The sequence below is a fragment of the Cimex lectularius genome, unplaced genomic scaffold, assembly GCF_000648675.2.
Source record: "Cimex lectularius strain Harlan isolate CLEC.00 unplaced genomic scaffold, Clec_2.1 scaffold27, whole genome shotgun sequence".
In the NCBI taxonomy this organism is placed as follows: domain Eukaryota; kingdom Metazoa; phylum Arthropoda; class Insecta; order Hemiptera; family Cimicidae; genus Cimex; species Cimex lectularius.
In genome coordinates this window covers 2,502,114-2,520,701 of record NW_019392670.1, presented here as the reverse complement: position 1 = coordinate 2,520,701, position 18,588 = coordinate 2,502,114, and the positions used below count along the sequence as shown (strand labels likewise).

At 35.2% G+C, this 18,588-nt stretch overlaps 1 protein-coding gene across 1 annotated transcript; it reads left to right on the top strand.

The window, feature by feature from the left end:
* The first annotated feature begins 1,035 nt into the window (after positions 1-1,035).
* On the top strand, positions 1,036-18,538 carry LOC106667220 (exocyst complex component 4). The gene is made up of 17 exons (XM_014395043.2): positions 1,036-1,215; positions 3,910-4,071; positions 4,143-4,312; positions 4,377-4,542; positions 4,613-4,767; positions 4,826-4,919; positions 8,666-8,914; positions 8,976-9,100; positions 9,164-9,254; positions 11,989-12,119; positions 12,193-12,370; positions 12,427-12,647; positions 13,593-13,824; positions 14,033-14,203; positions 14,277-14,438; positions 14,522-14,728; positions 16,734-18,538. The coding sequence occupies exons 1-17, from the start codon at positions 1,156-1,158 to the stop codon at positions 16,902-16,904; spliced, it is 2,745 nt and encodes a 914-aa protein (XP_014250529.1). The 5' UTR covers positions 1,036-1,155; the 3' UTR covers positions 16,905-18,538.
* The last annotated feature ends 50 nt before the right edge of the window (positions 18,539-18,588 follow it).

Genomic DNA, 18,588 nt, shown 5'->3' with positions numbered 1-18,588 from the left:
TTGTCATTTGTGTCCACAAACCAATCTTCTTTTATGATATATTTGGGATAGGCATTCAATCAGAAATTTATTGATCAAGTTCAAATTCAAATTCTTATTTAAGTAACACATTATTATACCAATGCAAACTTCTCATGGTACCCTCACATTTCCCAAATTTCACGTTGTTGTTTTACCTCCCTCATCCAATTCCGCCGGGCCTGGCTCCTACCTTTTTCCACCTGTAAACTCCTGGTCTTCTCCTTCATTTTTCCCTTCTTCGACTATAGCTGTGTTGCTTACGGTGGGCTTTCAGGGGAGCATAATAAGCGCCTAAAAAGATTAATGAACTGTTGTGTCAGGTTCATATTCGGCATCCCCTGAGGTTCCAGGATATCACAGTTGTTTTCAGACCTATCCTGGTTCCATCCCTCATTGCAAAGTATATAATTCTTGGTTCCTTCCTTTACCAGGCCATTACCACCCATCGTCCTCATAACATTATCTAGCCCATCCGTTTCAAATCTTTCCACTCTTGCAATACCCGCTTATCTCCCTGTAGCCTAATACTTCCCCAGCACAAAACATGCATCTTTAAACAGTTTTAACTTGTCTGAGCACCAAAATTCTGTAACTCCCTCCCTTTAACTATCTGCAAAGCCGCTTCCCTTACTTCTCCAAAAGAGTCTATTTAACCCCACTTTAAATTTACTCAGTAATTATTATTTTCTGTGGTAATGATCAGAGTAGTTCATTTTAGTTTTAACCCCTTTGGGTTTTGTTTTTTATAAGTCCATTGTTATTACGTTGATCACCACGGCAAAGTTTGTTTTTGTGTCAAAAAGTTATTAACTCTTAATTTAACCTATGTATTATTCTAAAGGGACGCTCCTGTCCCAGAATAAATTTTGTTTTTCTTCTTTTTGTTCATTATCATCATCTGAAATTCAATCTTTTCGATCTTACCGAGTTTGGTGAAGTGTTAAAAACAGCGACACGAGGCGGACCGAGAAGTTATGTGACGTTGCAGACGTCTTCGAGCGAATGAGGAACCCAGGGCAAGAGTGCGAGAAGGTTACTACGTGGAAGGTTTATTTTCCTTTGTGTGTATATTTTGTTCGGTTCACATTTGAAAATTTCGATTATTGGCGATTTTGGACAAGACAATAAGTTAAAATGGATATTTCACCTCCGCCGACTAAGCCTCCTCGAGGTGTGAAAAGCCCGAGAGAAACTGTAAGTCGACAGAATATTTCCTAACTTGTGTTTGAATCGGTTAAAATTCCCCTTGCTCGTATTCTCGATTTTTCTCCGTTTAACGTGTTTTAATTTTAGTTAGAATTTCGTGTCGAATTCAACAAAACGAGCCAGGAAGCCGGAAAAAATGCCGAATTCGAAATTAAATCGTGCCTGAAGTGTTGCGAGAGAGATTAAAAAACGCCCACTCCCTATGGGATTTCATTATAAAAAATACTTATCCAACGATTTTTTAATATTATTTCTAAGTCTACACAGCTCCTTCCTTGCAATCCCAGGTTGTTTTATCCACACTAACATTGATTAGGCCCTAAAATACGTAAATGTAAAAATATACAAAAATTGTCAGTAAATATACTTTAATATAAATACTAATAACTAATCGTTAAGAATTTTTCCATGCACCAAAATTAATTATCATCTTTAACGGTACATTCTTGCTATTAGATAATCCCATTCAAGTGAATAATTCCACTTTTTGAAAACTACTTATGGATATACAGACTTTTGGCACTAAAAGGATGGATTTTAGCACCAAATTAGTTTTGGAATTCATAAATGGCCTTAGGAAAGGACAATGAATATACCTTGAAGTAGGATCCAGGAAATGAAGATATAGAAAGAAACGAACCGGCTGATGAACTTGCAAAAAAAGTCAGTGCTACCATAATTCTACTTTATCTAGAATCAAGCACTGCAAAAAAACACTAGGTATTAGGCAATCATAATTCTCCTATTGGAGAGATTACGTAAATGGTCTAATGACCTAAGGAAAACATAACGAAGTTACCGTGAGGTATGTTCTGGGAAATGAAGGTGTAGAAAGGAATGAACAGGTTGACCAACTTGTGAAAAAAGTTCAGCACTACCATTCTTGCACTATACCTAGCATCAAGCACTGCAAAAAAGCAGCAGGTATTAGGCAATCATGATTCTCCTTTTGGAGATAATAGGTAAATGGTCTAATGGCCTGAGGAAAACAACGAAGTTACCTTGAGGTATGTTCTGGGAAATGAAGGTGTAGAAAGGAATGAACAGGTTGACCAACTTGTGAAAAAAAGTTCAGCACTACCATTCTTGCACTATACCTAGCATCAAGCACTGCAAAAAAGCAGCAGGTATTAGGCAATCATGATTCTCCTTTTGGAGATAATAGGTAAATGGTCTAATGGCCTGAGGAAAACAACGAAGTTACCTTGAGGTATGTTCTGGGAAATGAAGGTGTAGAAAGGAATGAACAGGTTGACCAACTTGTGAAAAAAAGTTCAGCACTACCATTCTTGCACTATACCTAGCATCAAGCACTGCAAAAAAGCAGCAGGTATTAGGCAATCATGATTCTCCTTTTGGAGATAATAGGTAAATGGTCTAATGGCCTGAGGAAAACAACGAAGTTACCTTGAGGTATGTTCTGGGAAATGAAGGTGTAGAAAGGAATGAACAGGTTGACCAACTTGTGAAAAAAAGTTCAGCACTACCATTCTTGCACTATACCTAGCATCAAGCACTGCAAAAAAGCAGCAGGTATTAGGCAATCATGATTCTCCTTTTGGAGATAATAGGTAAATGGTCTAATGGCCTGAGGAAAACAACGAAGTTACCTTGAGGTATGTTCTGGGAAATGAAGGTGTAGAAAGGAATGAACAGGTTGACGAACTCGTGAAAAAAAGTTCAGTACTACCATTCCTCTACTATATCTACGTTTGGACAATCGTATAAATTAAAAGCCTGACATGCTTTTCAGCTCCAAACTAGGGGTAAGGTAAGTATAAGGTCTATCTTGCCAAATGGCCGATGGAAAATTCAAGTAGTTACCTTGAGGTTGGTTCCGGGAAATGAAGGTGTAGAAAGGAATTAACAGGCTGGCCAACTCGCCAAAACTGGAACCAAAGCTAATTCACTGGATAGAATGTGAAAGTTGAAACTAGAAAAATGACTCGATAAAGAAAGATTCGAGCACTGGAAAAAAATCACCATGTATGAGGCGATCTAAGAGATAAATAATTATCCTTTTTGAGAGAATCCCTAAATGGTCTAATGGAGGAAAATGTAACGAAATTGCATTGAGGTAGGGAGGTAGGTTCCGGGAAATGAAGGTATAGAATGAAACGAACAGGCTGACTAATGTGCAAAAAAAAAAAAAAAGCAAGTTTAGTCGTACCATTTCTTGAAGAAAAACAAAAACCTCATGTATTAAGTAATCATAATTCTCCTTTTGGAGAGAGTAAGTAAATGGTTAATGGCCTGAAATGAGGGTAGAGAAAAAAACGAACAGACTGACCAACTAGCCAAAAAAGATTAGCCCAACCAATTCTTGAAGAAAAACTCAAGCACTGGAAAAAGGTATGAGGATAATTTTAATAACGGAGATTCACTTTACCCTATAATGTGGTCGTCTGATTCACCTAATTACCATGCCCTTGTAGTTCTGGTTTCCTAAATAGCCTTTGGACTTGAAATTTGGGAATAATTTGGAAAAGATTATTGTAAAGTGGTTTTGACTCTTCGTTTACAACACCCAGTAGGTAGTAGGAGCTTAAACGCTCTGGTATGGCAAGAGTTACTTTAATTTAATAGTGCTAAAAGTTCAGTTGTTGCTCTTTATTCACTGTTCTGAAAGACAATTCAACAATATTCTAATGTTCAATATATTATCTTTTTTTTTTTTTCCAGAGTGGGTTTCTTATGCATGTAATCAGAACTCTATCCACCAGCGAATCAAACGAACAAAGAGAACGGGAAAAGGCCAAACTTGAAAGGGAATACAAGAAGAGCGATCAGCAATTAAACGAGTTGGTCTCACTGCACAAACAAGACCTAACACAAATCATGCAAGTAAGAATTAAAATATATCAAGTTAAACATACAAGTAAGAAAATGTTCAACAATTTGAATTTTATTTTCAGCTTTTTGGAAAGGTTTCTTTAGCGATTATGAGCACAAGGGACAAACTTCATGGAATGAAGGAAACATTGGTAGCCTGTAAAATGTTGTTGAGTTGCAGAAGGGACGAATTGAAAAAATTATGGCTGGAAGGAGTTGAACATAAGCACACGCTGAAACTGTTGGAAGAGATGTAAGGTCCACTTGTCAAAAGTTGTTGACATAATTGGTAATATTTCCTATATTTATGAATGCAGTGAACAATTGAAAGAAGTTCCTATAACGCTGAGCACACATTTAAATAGCAAGGAATATATGAAAGCCACTCAACTTCTAGCGTCTTCTTTGAACATAGGCAATGGAGCCTTGGAAGGCGTCGAAGCGCTTCTTGAAGTTAAAAATGAGCTGCATTATAAAAAAGAGGTCAGTTTCTTGTTTTCATTAAAAAAATACATTTTAAAAATATATTTAAATTTAAATATTTCTGTTTTAGAAACTTTACCAGCAGCTTTTGAGAGAAATATCACACATCGTGTTTGTTGAGCCTACGAATGAATTGAACCATTTCGTAAGAGAAAATGGTTCTATCAGGGGAAAGTCCAATTGGTGCAAGAAGATTTTGGAAATGTCTGAAAAGCAATATAAAAGGTATTGTACATAATAAAATGTACGTTTATGAAAATGTAATTATTTATGCTTTTTGTAGGCATAATGATTCTGGCGAGATTAATCACGAAGATGAATTGGCAGTACTTGTAGAATGTTTAGTTCTTTTGAACAAGTTACCAGAAGCAGCTGAGGTTTGGATTTTAATTTTTCTTTCAATTCAATTGTTTTGTGATCTTAAAACAAAAGTTTAAAAAATTGTGGTGTCTCTCTTGGTGCTTAGTTATCTGAAGACTCGCCTGAATATGTGCCACCTTGTGAACCGACCACGTTAAAATATTACGCTAAGCACTTGTTACCAGGTGAGTTATCAGGTGACTAGGAACCACAGAGACACCTCAGATATAGCCTTAGGCTAAACAGCTTCCTAGGGTATCAAGTAATTTATTTCCATGTTTTCATGAACTGTTCTACACCTTCCTGTATTTCACCCTTGCCCTGACATAGATCCTGATCAGGAACCATAAAAAAAGAAATAATCCAATCAATGCCTGTTTCCCTTCCCTTAAAAGCTTTTAATACATTAGAGGTCCAGCATATGATAAAAACCTTCCCCCCCCCCAAAAAAAAAAAACAATCCTTTTCTTAACATACCTTTATAATGCTGCCCTAAAGATTACTCACTTTCATTTGGAAGTTTTCCATTATAAAGATGATCCCAAAGCCCAATAAGCCAGTTACTTAAACTAGGAAAAATCCTCAAGAACTTTCTGAAAAGAATCTCCTAGATGAACAAAACTTGCAACCTCAACAGTTTAGCTTTTGTAAACACCATCCACAATCCAGCAATGCCACCATGTTATTGAATAGCTATGAATAGCTTTCTGGTACTTAAAAATAACGAAAATGATTTATTTACTTACATTTAACTAAGTGATATAAATTATATGATGCAGCAGTTGCATCCACCACACCCTGAAGGATGTACAGTATTATTTGTGACTTATGCAGTCACTGTGTTAACAAGACCTCCTAGGCGCTTTCCTTCTCCACTCCCCCGTTTCCAACATTCTGAAGCCATCGTAAAAACAAAGTCTTCGTCGGGATCTCTAGATGCCTCTCATAATCCCTCGTGACTACATTTGCTATTTTCCTTTTCTCCTGATCATGGAAAGTAGCTTTTAGTTCTTATTGGAGAAGAAGATGTAGAGCGCGTTGTCGCCGTACTTGGTCTTGGACAGTGGCGCCTTCTCTGACTCAAAATCAGTACTCAGTCGTCCCAAAACCTTCGTCATTGTATTCGGTTCTTTTGTTCACACGTTTTGTATCATGCTTTTTTCTTTGTGTAATAAAGAAGGCTCAGTGAAAACTATTCTTGTTCATTGAATCCCTATAACTCTGCTAACAGGTTATGGGCCCAGAATTATAGTGTCGGAAATAGTTCGTTTGTGTATCTTCGCGTCTCGGAAAGAAACATGAGTGTTACGAACATCACGCGGATAGAACAATTGTCGAAAGACAATTACGACACTTGGAGGATTCAGATGGAGGCGATACTTATCAAGAACGACGCTTGGAATTACGTCATTTACGGCCAACGTTTTTGGCGATTTAAAAAATATCACATTACATGACACACTGCATGTACCTGATTTACGCACTAATCTTCTATCTGTCGGAAAAATAACGGATAAAGGATGTGAAGTCCTGTTTACACGTGACAAGGCAGTTGTATACGGAAACGACGGAAACGCGAAGTTGATTGCTGATCGTGTTGGTGATTTGTATTTTGCACGTGAAAATAGCGATTCGGCATTAAGTATACAATCAAATCAAGACCTGGAACTCTGGCATCGTCGATTTGGACATCTGAATTTTAAAGATTTGACAGAAGCCGTAGACAACAACACGATTTATGGAATAAATCTAATAACATCCGAGCGAAAAAATGTTGCTTGCGACATTTGTGTTAAAGGAAAAATGTCACGTACCCCATTTTCTAAAACAACCGATCGAGACACGAAGATCCTGGACATAGTGCATTCCGACGTGTGCGGACCAATGCGTACTGAATCGCTCCGGAAATGCAGATATTTCGTTGAATTCATAGATGACAGGTCGCGATGGTGCGAAGTCAGATTTTTACGGTGCAAGTCGGAAGTCGTGGAAAAAGCACGCGAAGTTTTTGCACTTATGGAAAACCAGATCGGTACGAAAATCAAATGCATTCAATCAGACAACGGTACTGAGTATATAAATAGGGAATTCGATAATCTACTCAAAACAAAGGGGATCCGCAGAAGGCTGACAGTTCCGCACAACCCTGAACAGAACGGAGTTTGCGAACGAAAGAATCGGACCTTGATGGACATGGCCCGATGCATGTTGATAGAATCTGGCTTGCCGCCATCATTCTGGGCTGAAGCCGTGAACACGGCAAATTACATACGAAATCGATGTCCGTCAAGAAGCCTAGGAGGAAAGACACCGTTCGAATTATGGACCGGAAGGAAGCCGTGTGCCAAACATTTTAGAATATTTGGATCGAAAGTCTTATTCTTGGATAGGAAACCCGGAAAAGGAAAACTGGAGCCAAGAAGCAAGGAAGGCATTTTCGTCGGGTACTCGGACAGCTCGAAAGGATATCGGGTATGGATACCGGATGAAAAGAAGGTAGACATTTTCAGAGATATTAGATTCATGGAAAAAAGTCAGAAAGCTATACAACCTTTGTCCCTTACATCTCTTGACCAAGGAGAAGAAACAAGCAGTCAGGAACCACCAGGAATCGACATCTTGATGGAACCACAGGATGATCGACAGGAAACTGGAAACCAGGAAATTGACCATGCGACAACTCATCAAGAAGCAATCGAAAATAGGGGGCGCGGAAGACCGAAACTGTTGCGGACGGGGAGACCCGGAAGACCAAAAAGGGTATACGGCCGTGCTCGGGATGAAGTCAATAAAACAGAATACGTACTAACATGCGAAATCCCAGTGGAGCGAGCTTTATCAGGTAATGACGCCGACGAATGGCTCGCAGCAATGGCCGACGAAATCAAATCTATCGTAAAAAACGATACATGGGAGATCGTAGATCGTCCGAAGAACGAAAAGGTGATTGGATGCCGCATGGTGCTGAGGAATAAATACAAAGCTGACGGAACATTCGAAAGAAAAAAGGCGAGGCTCGTTGCCAAAGGATATTCTCAACAACCCGGGATTCACTTCAACGAGACATTCGCTCCAGTCACCCGGATAAGCACGATACGTGACATCAAGGAACATTTTATCAGGGACGTCATCAAGAGCGGACTACTAACCACACATCACATTCCCACAGAAGAAATGGTAGCCGACATCCTAACCAAAGGGCTGCCACGACCTAAACATAACACCTGCATTCGAGGGCTGAACATGTTTCAAGACGGCTCAACTCGAGGGGACATATTGGAGAAGAAGATGTAGAGCGCGTTGTCGCCGTACTTGGTCTTGGACAGTGGCGCCTTCTCTGACTCAAAATCAGTACTCAGTCGTCCCAAAACCTTCGTCATTGTATTCGGTTCTTTTGTTCACACGTTTTGTATCATGCTTTTTTCTTTGTGTAATAAAGAAGGCTCAGTGAAAACTATTCTTGTTCATTGAATCCCTATAACTCTGCTAACAGTTCTTCTTTTTGAGATAATTTCTCGTACTTTATTACTGCTCGCTGATAATTCTCTCACTTTCTCATCATACCAGTCATTTCATTCCTGTCTCATACAACTAAATACTTCATGGGCTGTTTTTTAGATAACTGATCTTGTTCTATCTATCTTCTATTCCATCCTTGTTTTCTTTTATATTATTCATTTGCATGTGTATTATTTGCGTATTTGGCATAATTTCAGCCTTCTTCTAATCAAGGTTATAAACCGCAGTGGCTTTTATTTTCCAGAGCATCAAAGGAAATATGCAAGCTGAAATTTTGGGCGTTAATTACAGAGTAGCTAAGGTTACAGTGATGAATTCGATTGAAGGTGTTCACCCTTTGCTCGACCTCTTAGAAACACTGACAGAACAATTGAGAAAAGTCACCGCAAGATTTGCAGCTTTGATTAATTGTTTTCAGCTCTCAGCAAAATCGCACAATATCAATTCAGTGTTGTTCAAACCGTCGGACATATGGAATTCTATTCAAGAAGTGGTACGTCGGGTTTCAGAAAAACTTGCATTCTACAAATTTGATAATTAATGTTATTTTTTAGTTGCAACTTCTCCTCACGGAATATCTTGATATTCAAAATAGTACGAATGAATCTCAACAGACTGCCACTTATCCCGAACCGATAGAGGATATTTCTTCTTATTTTGCTAGAAGACGAATACCAAGGTAAAAATACATCTATAAGTAGTTGTGTCGTTCAACAATTAATAATTTTGTTTATTATTCCAGAACTAGGCAAACACAACTTTTTAAATTTGAATATTCATTACATTTTATAACACAGATGAAGGAACAACCATCTTCCAACCTATCACTTACAGTAAGTATTTTTTTAATATCGAACTATTGTCTCATTTACATTTTTTTAAATTTTATTTAATTAAAATCACTAGCTCAACTATATACAAAGATTTTACATTAGTAACTGTATAGAAAACTATATACAAAGATTTTACATTAGTAAATGTATAGAAATATTTCACATTTAACAATTTCAGACATCAGATTGACAATTGGTTTTATAACAATAATCACTAGAGGAGAAATGGTTACTTAATAAATATCATTGTAATTTAAAATAAATTATTATCACACTATATCACAGAAGATTTTACACTATTTACACATGTCTTGTAGCATACGTGGCTTCAGATGTATTGCCTTTTTTCCTTCTAGTTTGAAGTGGGCAGCATCTGTGACTTACTAATTCCAGAATGAAATTTGTTGAATTGCTCGTGAGTTGTCTATTGTATAGTCAAGGGCTGTTGTTCTGTGTGTATGTGGTTGTTCCTCACATACCACTTGTCATTTATTACCATTCGCGTTATTTTATTTTGAAATACTTGCAGTTGCTTTATTTTAGATGAAGACACTGCTCCCCATATTTTGCAACTATTAAAGACCAGGAGTCTCTTGGTGGATTTGTAAATTAGCTAGCATAGTGAGTTTGGGCCTTATCTTGGACTTGTGGTGTATAATAGAATATAGCATACCCAGACAAGCATATCCTTCAGTCACCCTTTTATTTATGTGGTACTCCCAGGATAGCCTTCTGTCCATATGAACTTCTAAGTACTTGACAGAGCTGTCAGGAGGATTCCATGGGATGTCATTTCGTTCATTTTGTAAGAGTGGTGGGTTGCATGGTCATCGCAATGTAAGGAATTTTGCTTCGCATTTTGAAGAGTTTATCTTCAGTTTCTTTTTATCACAGTAGTTTTATATTTCCTCTAAAACATCCTGAACTGCTTTTTGAGTCTCTAAGATAGTGTGATTGGAGGCAAATAAATCTATGTCATCTGTATACTGCTAAGTTTACACCAATTTAAAAATATTAAACCTTGGTGATTAGTTTGATAGATTTGAAGCTCTTTGCCTTGTTGTTTATTTGGATTACAGATTTCATAGCTCTAGAACTTTGTTTATGACTGTTTACTAAAATGTATTGTGTATCGATACCTAACTACATTGGCATTTGCAGCCTTCTAATTCACTTCTATTCAGCTTACATGTTAAGGTAACCTGCTTCTCTTTTTCCTATCCTATTTCCAGCTTCTCCATACCTCGGATCACGCCAGCCAAGGAAAAATGGCAGCGAGTGGTCAGGGCATCCGACTCGTATTTGTGGCCCTGAGTTCAAATCTCATCAGAGTGCGTTTTTATTTGATAATAGTATGAAAACTGTATTATAAAGTGGTTTGATCCCTCATCTGCAACACCCAATGGGTAGTTGGACATTAAGTGCTCCTGTATGAAAGGAATTACTTAACTATTTAATAAACCCAAAATACTTTATACATATAATAAAAATATATATTGTAAGATTTCCTAATAAATTAAATTCACTCAGTACAATGATATATAAGAACTGTTTTTCTGTTAAAGCTAATATATACAGTCTTACAACGCATGTCTCATTCATTTACGGATGAGTACTAGTTTTATTGAAACATGGATATGTTTGTGGGCTGGAAATTTTTTTGTGCTGTCATTTTGACATCATATCAATTTTGTGTTACCAGCGAGTGCACATGGGTTGGTTTAGGATTAAGGTAGTTTAAAATATGGTTAGATATAATTAGATTAGGTTAGAGTAGGTAGGGTTAGTGTTTGTGATGGGTTTTATTAGGGTAAGACTTAGTGTTATTACAGGGAAAGGTTAAGTAGGATTAGCTTAGATTAGGTAGGGTAGTGTATACTTAGGTTATGGCAGGTAGGGTTAGGGTACCTATCTAAATAACATCAGATTAGGGTTAGGATTGATGTTAGGGATAGGTTATTATGTGTTCTACAGTGATAATTTCTATATACAATGGGCAGTGGTCTCATCTTTGATAGGAGGTGCCTATGTGTGATCCTGGATGACCTTTCCCTCCTAATCCCAGCCTCTGCAATCAAAGGACTTACTTTTAAGTTAAGATAATTTTAATATACAGTATAAATAGTTCAAATTGATTGGGACTGAGCCCTGTTCGGATTATCCGAAGAATAATCCAGAAGGAAGCAATAGAACATTTCAAGATCTGAAAAATAAATTTCAAATTGTTGAAAAATCAGGATAAAGTTGATAGTTCATTAAGTCGTGTTGAAGCATTTTGGTCTGCCAATTCTGATTTTGGCCAAGTTTTGGCTTGTCAGACATGTTTCTCCTCGCAATTTTTAATATTTAAGTTAAAACCGACCTCTGAAGATTTCGACAAGCATCTGACATTTGGTAGGGTTCAGTCTCACAATTAAACGAAACTGCAATAACTGACCATCAAAAAATTTAAATTGACCTCCAATATACCAATTTTTTTCTTTCCACACCAATTTTTTTTTTAAATATATTATTCCCACTAAAATCGATCCCTTTCAGTTGTTCATGTATCTTTCTGATAATGGGTCTGTGGAGGTGCTCTTTTCCTTAGCTCTTGGATTTTGCTTATTATCAATGTATTTTTTTTTCAACTATCCTAACAATCTTACTTGTGTGGGAGTTGGTAGCTCCTTGTTGTTGTACAAGAAAGTACAAAACTGAAAATAATGACATTAATGGCATTGTTTTTGTCTAGTCTTTTTCAGAAATTAAGAAGAAGGACAAAGTTCTGGTTTGCTCGCCAGACCCAATGAATATCACAATAATATTCACCTCTCTACAAAAATTTATCGAAGAAATCGAACAAGCTGTTGGTACCGAAGCCGGGTCAGTTAACTAACCAAAACAATTTTTGTAATAAAGAAAATATCAATAAAAAATAATCCTTTTAAATTGCCAGGGTCCCTTGCAAGTTGAATAGGTTTGTAAATGATTACGTCCGTGAAGTTTTTATTAGTAGAGAACACCAAAGGATATTATTGAAAATTGAAAGTGCTACAAAATCCTCAGATGCCTGGCGGACACCGACCTCGTCACAGGATACTGTTGACATGGCACTCGTCAGACCACTACTACAAGTATGTATAATGAACCACCTGTCGAGAAAATAGTAATTTTTTTGTTTCAATTTCAGAGCACAGTCCAAGTAAGCAATGCCATGAAAGAATTAGAAACACTTCTCGAAAACTTGCCATTACACAAGGAAGAAGTTTTGGAAATACTTGTCAGTTTAATAAAAGGGTACACTGAAACTTGCTATGCTGCTTACAGAGGTATGGTTCAGCCTGAGCCAGAAGATAAAAGACTATGCAGTGTATCATGGTTGAAAGATGAGGACATTAGCAGGTTTTTAAAGTAAGAATCTATCCAAATTATTTATAGAGTAAAAAATTACTGCTTTAAGCTTAATCTTTATATTTTGAATGATTGTATTATAAATTTATAGTTTATTGAATGCAATGTCATTAAGCCAATTACCATCTCGGCAAGCTACTCGATTTTCTAACACTGTAACTCCTTCAAATTTGATTTAAATATATTTTCTACTTAACTTTTTACATTTTTTGATATTTGAAACATTTTCCCCTTAATCTTCATCCTACTTTTGTAACATAATCAACTCTGTTGTTGGTGAGATTTTAAAATAATTTTATGGTCAGCATAAATTTTGGTTATATGTGTGCAAGGCTTAAGGTTAGGATTATGGTATTTTAAATATGATTAGCTAGAATTACATTAAGTTAGAGTAGGTGGGGTTAGATTTTATTCTAGGATTAGTGTTTGTGATAGGTTTGATTAGGGTTAGTATCAGTGTTAGTGACAGATTAAATGAGAGAGAGTAAGAATTAGTGTTATTTCAGCTACGGGTTAGGTAGGATTAGCTTAGTTTATGTAGGGTATTATAGAGATAGGTTATGGCAGTTAGGGTAGGGTACCTACCTAACAAACATTAGGTTAGGGTTGGGATTTGTGTTAGGGATGGGTTAGGTTAGGTGGGAAGGGTTAGATTTTCATTAGGTTAGTGTTAGGATTAGTGTTTGTGAAGGGTTAGGTTGGTGTTAGTGTCTGTGTTAGAGACAGGTTAAGTAGGGTTAGGTTATGGCAGGTACAGTTAAAGTTACATTAGAGGGTTGAGATTAGTTGTAGGTTAGGTAGGGTTAAGTGTATGATTCAATATACTGACTTAAAAGGCTTAATTTAGTAAATATAAAAGTTAGAAACAATTAATTTTTAATTTTTTTGGTTTGCCCCTTAAATTTTGCATTGGTTTTTCTTAACTGTTTTGATATTTTGATTCAGATCATTACCAAACTGGCTTGATTTGCAAGCTCAGAAGCCTCTCCAGAGAACTGGCCGACCTTTAAAAAGAGAAGATACAGGTGAAGAAGAGAGCCCCGAAGAAGTCAGACAAAGAAATATAAAAGAAGCTGAAATTCTTATGGCGAATTTAGCAGAAGGTGGGATTGGACCTCATGAAATTATATCAGACCCATTCCAATTAAAATGCCTGTCGCTGCTCCAGGAAAGCATGGTTAGTAAATTTTGAGATGGTCATTTGTCTATTGGTATGACAAGAGCAAGTACTGTAAAATCTTTGGCATTCTTTTAAATCTCCCTGTACAAAATAAAATCATTTCATACAAAAATGTAAACCTTATTTCACGTTCCAATATTTTTGTAGGTATATTTTCCTTTCCTTTTCGTATAAATGTTCCAAATAATGGTTAATTTTTTTACAGGATTGGTTTGCTTGGAGAGTTCTACAGATAAATGGGCGATTGAAAAAGGCCATGGGCAATGCTAATGACAATAATACAAATACATTAGCACTATTCACATCTTCTTTGAATAACCTGTCTCATGAATTTGAAGAACTTGCCAACACATGTTTGTTAATGTTGCATTTAGAGGTATTTTCATTAATCAAATCATTTATTTTCGTTTTAGCATGTAAGCATAACAGACAAAATTAATTCTTTGTAGATACGAGTTCAGTGTTTCCATTACCTATTACCTAGAAATTGGCATTCTAGCAAAATGAATGGGACCTCTCAAGATCCAGATCCTCGGGTCCTCGATCTCAGCCGTGTTCTAGTCTCAATCGATGAAGCATTGTCTTCCTGTCTTCAGTCTAGAAAAATAAAAGTAGGAATTTATTTATTTTTTAAAATTATTATTGAATTTATAAAGGTTTAATTTCTTTATCGACATATTTATATTGTTTTTAGTACATATTTGAAGGGCTTGGACATCTGATAGCTAAGATCATAATGAGCGCTACCCAATATATGGACACAATAGATGAAGGAGCTATTCACAAAATGTGTAGAAACATATTTACGCTCCAGCAAACCTTAAGCAATATCACCATGACCAGAGATTTAGCTTTAGACCACGCAAGAAGATATTTCCAGTTGTTTTTCCTATCTCCAGAGGTATTTTTAAATTTGGTGTAAAAACCCAAAGTACACATAAGTGCTAGCGCGCGCGCGCGCGCGCGCACACACACACACACACACACACACACACACACACACACACACACACACACACACACACAGAAAACCGATATGTATAATTATAACACTGTAACAGATGGCTTGTTCTAACTAAACTTCTAAACTTGACTCACTTATTTTTACAATTACAAATACCCTAATCCTAACCTAATCCTAACCAAACCCTACATAACCTAACTACTTCTATCTTTTTAAAAATATAGTTCCTACTCACAGTGAGTTGTTTTATTTATACCATCCAGATTTCGAGCTTATAGGTCATCATCAGGTTAAAGGAGTTCTACAACCTCGTCTCTCGACATATCGCAAGACTAGAATTTTTAAGGCTGAGTAACCGGTCTTGCAATCCATTCGAGAGATGTGGTTGTTGAACTCCAGAAAACATCTTACTGTGAGTAGGAACTTTCTTTTGAAAAAGATTGGACAACACAGTCACTCCACCATTTATCATTTCTATTAACTACTTCTAACCTGATTTACCTAACCCAACCCCACCCATTCGCACTCCCTGGTAATGTGAAATCAATCATACAAAAAATATGTGCAAATAGTGTTAAAACATATTCATGTTAAAATAAAAAGCCTATTTTAATATAAATAAGATTAACAACATTAATTGTGTTCATAGACCAGTCAAATTTGAATATTAAATTTATGGTGTTACTCAGCTGTAAAAATCCTAACATAACCTAACTGCCCTCAACCTTAATCTCACATTAAATAACCTAACCATTTCTAATCTGACTTAACCTAATCCAACTCATGTACACATGTGCATGAGAAATTAATGACATGAAAATGGTCACTCAAAAATATTTGTGAAGCCAGTGTAAAACATATTGATATTAAAATGCAAAACCACTTTTAATGGAAATAAGGTTAACAACATTAATTGTGTTTGAAGACCAGTCAAATTTGACAAGTAAATCTGTTATGTTATTCAGCTTTAAAGATCTTAAACAACCTACCCTTTCTCCATCCCTAATCTACCCCTAACCATTTCTAACCTGACTTTACCTACAGCAATCCAACTCATGTGCATTTCTCTTTAATAAGAAATCGGTAACACAGAAATGGTTGTATAAAAAAATTTATGCAAGCGTAAAATATATATTAAAATAAATAAAAAAAACTCTAGGCTAACAACATTAATTGTGTTTGAAGCTCAGTCAAATTTGAATAGTAAATCTGTGGTGTTATTTAGCCTTAAAGAGCCTAATCCAACCTAACTCGTCTCCATCCATAACCTAACCCTACATAACCTAATCATTTCTAACCTAACTTACCCTACCTAATGAAATCCAACCCACCCCATCCTACCATTACCTAACCTCGCCCATTCACACTCTCTGGTAACGAGAAATCATTGACACAGAATAGACACAAAAAATTTGTGCAACCAGCATAAAAACATATTTATGTAAAAAATAAAAAAAAAAAAAAAAACCTTTTAATTGAATAAGATCGTCTTCAAAGACCAGTCTGGTTTGGTAGTATATCTGTGGTGTTCTTCAGTTTTAAAGAACCTAAACTGACCTAACCCATACCCTAACCTAACCCAACTCAAAACACTTGTTGACAGTGTTTACACATTAAAACATTAAATTTGATTTAGTATTATTTAGCAATAATACTAAATCAAATTTAATAAATCTTATCAAAATTTAACCCATCTCTAACCCTAACCAAAATGAATGAAACCTAACCCAACCCATGTGCACTCTCTAGTAATGAGACACAAAAATGGTCATGCAAAAAAATTGTGTATCCATTTTAAAATAAAAACCCTATTTTAGTGGAAATAAAACAACATTAATTGTTTTTGAAGCCCTGTCAGTTTGAATAGTAAATGCATGGTGTTAATCAGTTGTAAATAAGTTAATAAATCAGTTACGAAATGTATCAAAAAAATTTGTTATAGGAAATCTTGAATGAAGTCCTGGAGAAAGGGCCAGTTTACACAAAAACGGAATACACCAACGCTTTTCATCTCATATGCCGGACGTACACAGATTCTGAGGATCAGAATTCATTACAGAGGCACTTACAGAGGCTCTCTGATATATTAGGGGAAGCAGGAGTAACCGTATAGAATGTCAGGAATGATGTCAAAGACTAGTTTGAACATATTGTGATGAGAGGAAGAGAAATTTTGGACTAACAATAATGTTTTACAAGGTGTTATGTTGTAAGGATTTACCAGCTGATTTATAAGTTGGTTACATTTGCCGATTTATAAGTTGGTTACATTTTTTTCAGCTAGAAGAGTACCATCTCTCTAATTTTTTTTAAAAAATTGTGCAAATTTTGTCATGTAAATCTTTACAACAGTATTTGTTGTCCTGAATTGATCTCCTGTTCTATTTCCTAAAAGAAAGAAACATATAAATGAAATAAGCAACTATTTTTGTACCAAAATAATATTTATATAAGTGTTAATGTAACAAATTAATTAAAGTAATATCCAGAATAAAACTTAGCGTGATAAGTGAGCTGGTGATGCACTGCTATAGTTTATTGTTATTATTTTAATTTTATTGTATTGTATTATAACCAATTGATCCAAGTCTGATATTCATCGTCTAAGGAATTTAAATTTATGTAATCAAAATCGATAATTGATAATTGGGATTATATACACACTCTTACTAGTCTTGGCCGAAGCTGTGTATAAACAGTATTAATTTATTTTATTAAACAATTTAATTTATTCTGTGAATTAGCACCTTGCAATTTTTGATACACTTTATTTTAGGATTCTTTTCTAAATAACAGTTGGTTTTCGATTTTCATTTTAGACACATGATTTTTCACGTTGTTTACATAGGTAAAAAAATTTTCGAAAAAATTAGAAGTTGTTTTATGAAGAATTTAAACTTCCTTTTCTTTAACAAAAAAATGTTCAGACTTGGATTTTAAATATATATTTAAATTGGTTTATATCTTTTATTATGTTTGTAATGGAATGTATTTAATTTATTATTCAATATATGCCCTGATTTAATGTCATGATGGCACAGTTGTTTAATTGTATAATTTGAGTTTTGCAAATTCTCTTCTTTTCCTTTTTTTTAGAACTTTTATATAAACCAATTTTTATAATAGTAAATATCATGTGATTTATCTAAGCAGTTTGTCTTCCATTGTAACATAAAAATAAATATTTAAATGAAAAGAGATAACGGATAATTAAAATGTCTGACATGAAAACAATATCATCTGTTGAGTTTATTTATCATAGTTGTGACACAGTATATTCTTACTTTGTGAAGCTCCTCAAAAACCCAATTTTGAATCTCGTTTCTAACTTCATTCATCTGATCTAGTATTATCATTTAAGTTTCTTCAATTTGTTTGGTATCCAGGCTGTTCAAAATGTGATAGTTTAACAATCTTGGATCAGTTGTAGAAATTCTTGTTTTAAATATAGTCATTGAATTAGTTAACTTTTATGATTGATTTTCACTTTTCACCTTATCTGTGTAAACAATTACAATCATTTTAATTATAATTAATTTTTTTTGTTATTATTAAAAATATTGTTTAACAGCAAGTTTATGTAAAGTTCAAGTCAGTGTCATGAAGATTGTGTTCAGGCTAATAAGAGAAGTATATCTTTTTTAGTGATAAATTTTGTAAATATAGTATTTAAAAATATAATTTAATGTTATCCATTACTGCCTTTGATTTAAACTAAATGTTTAAATGTATATATGTTTAATATTTATTGGTTATTTATTTGTTGTGTATGTTGCACCTTTTTTTAAAATTATTAA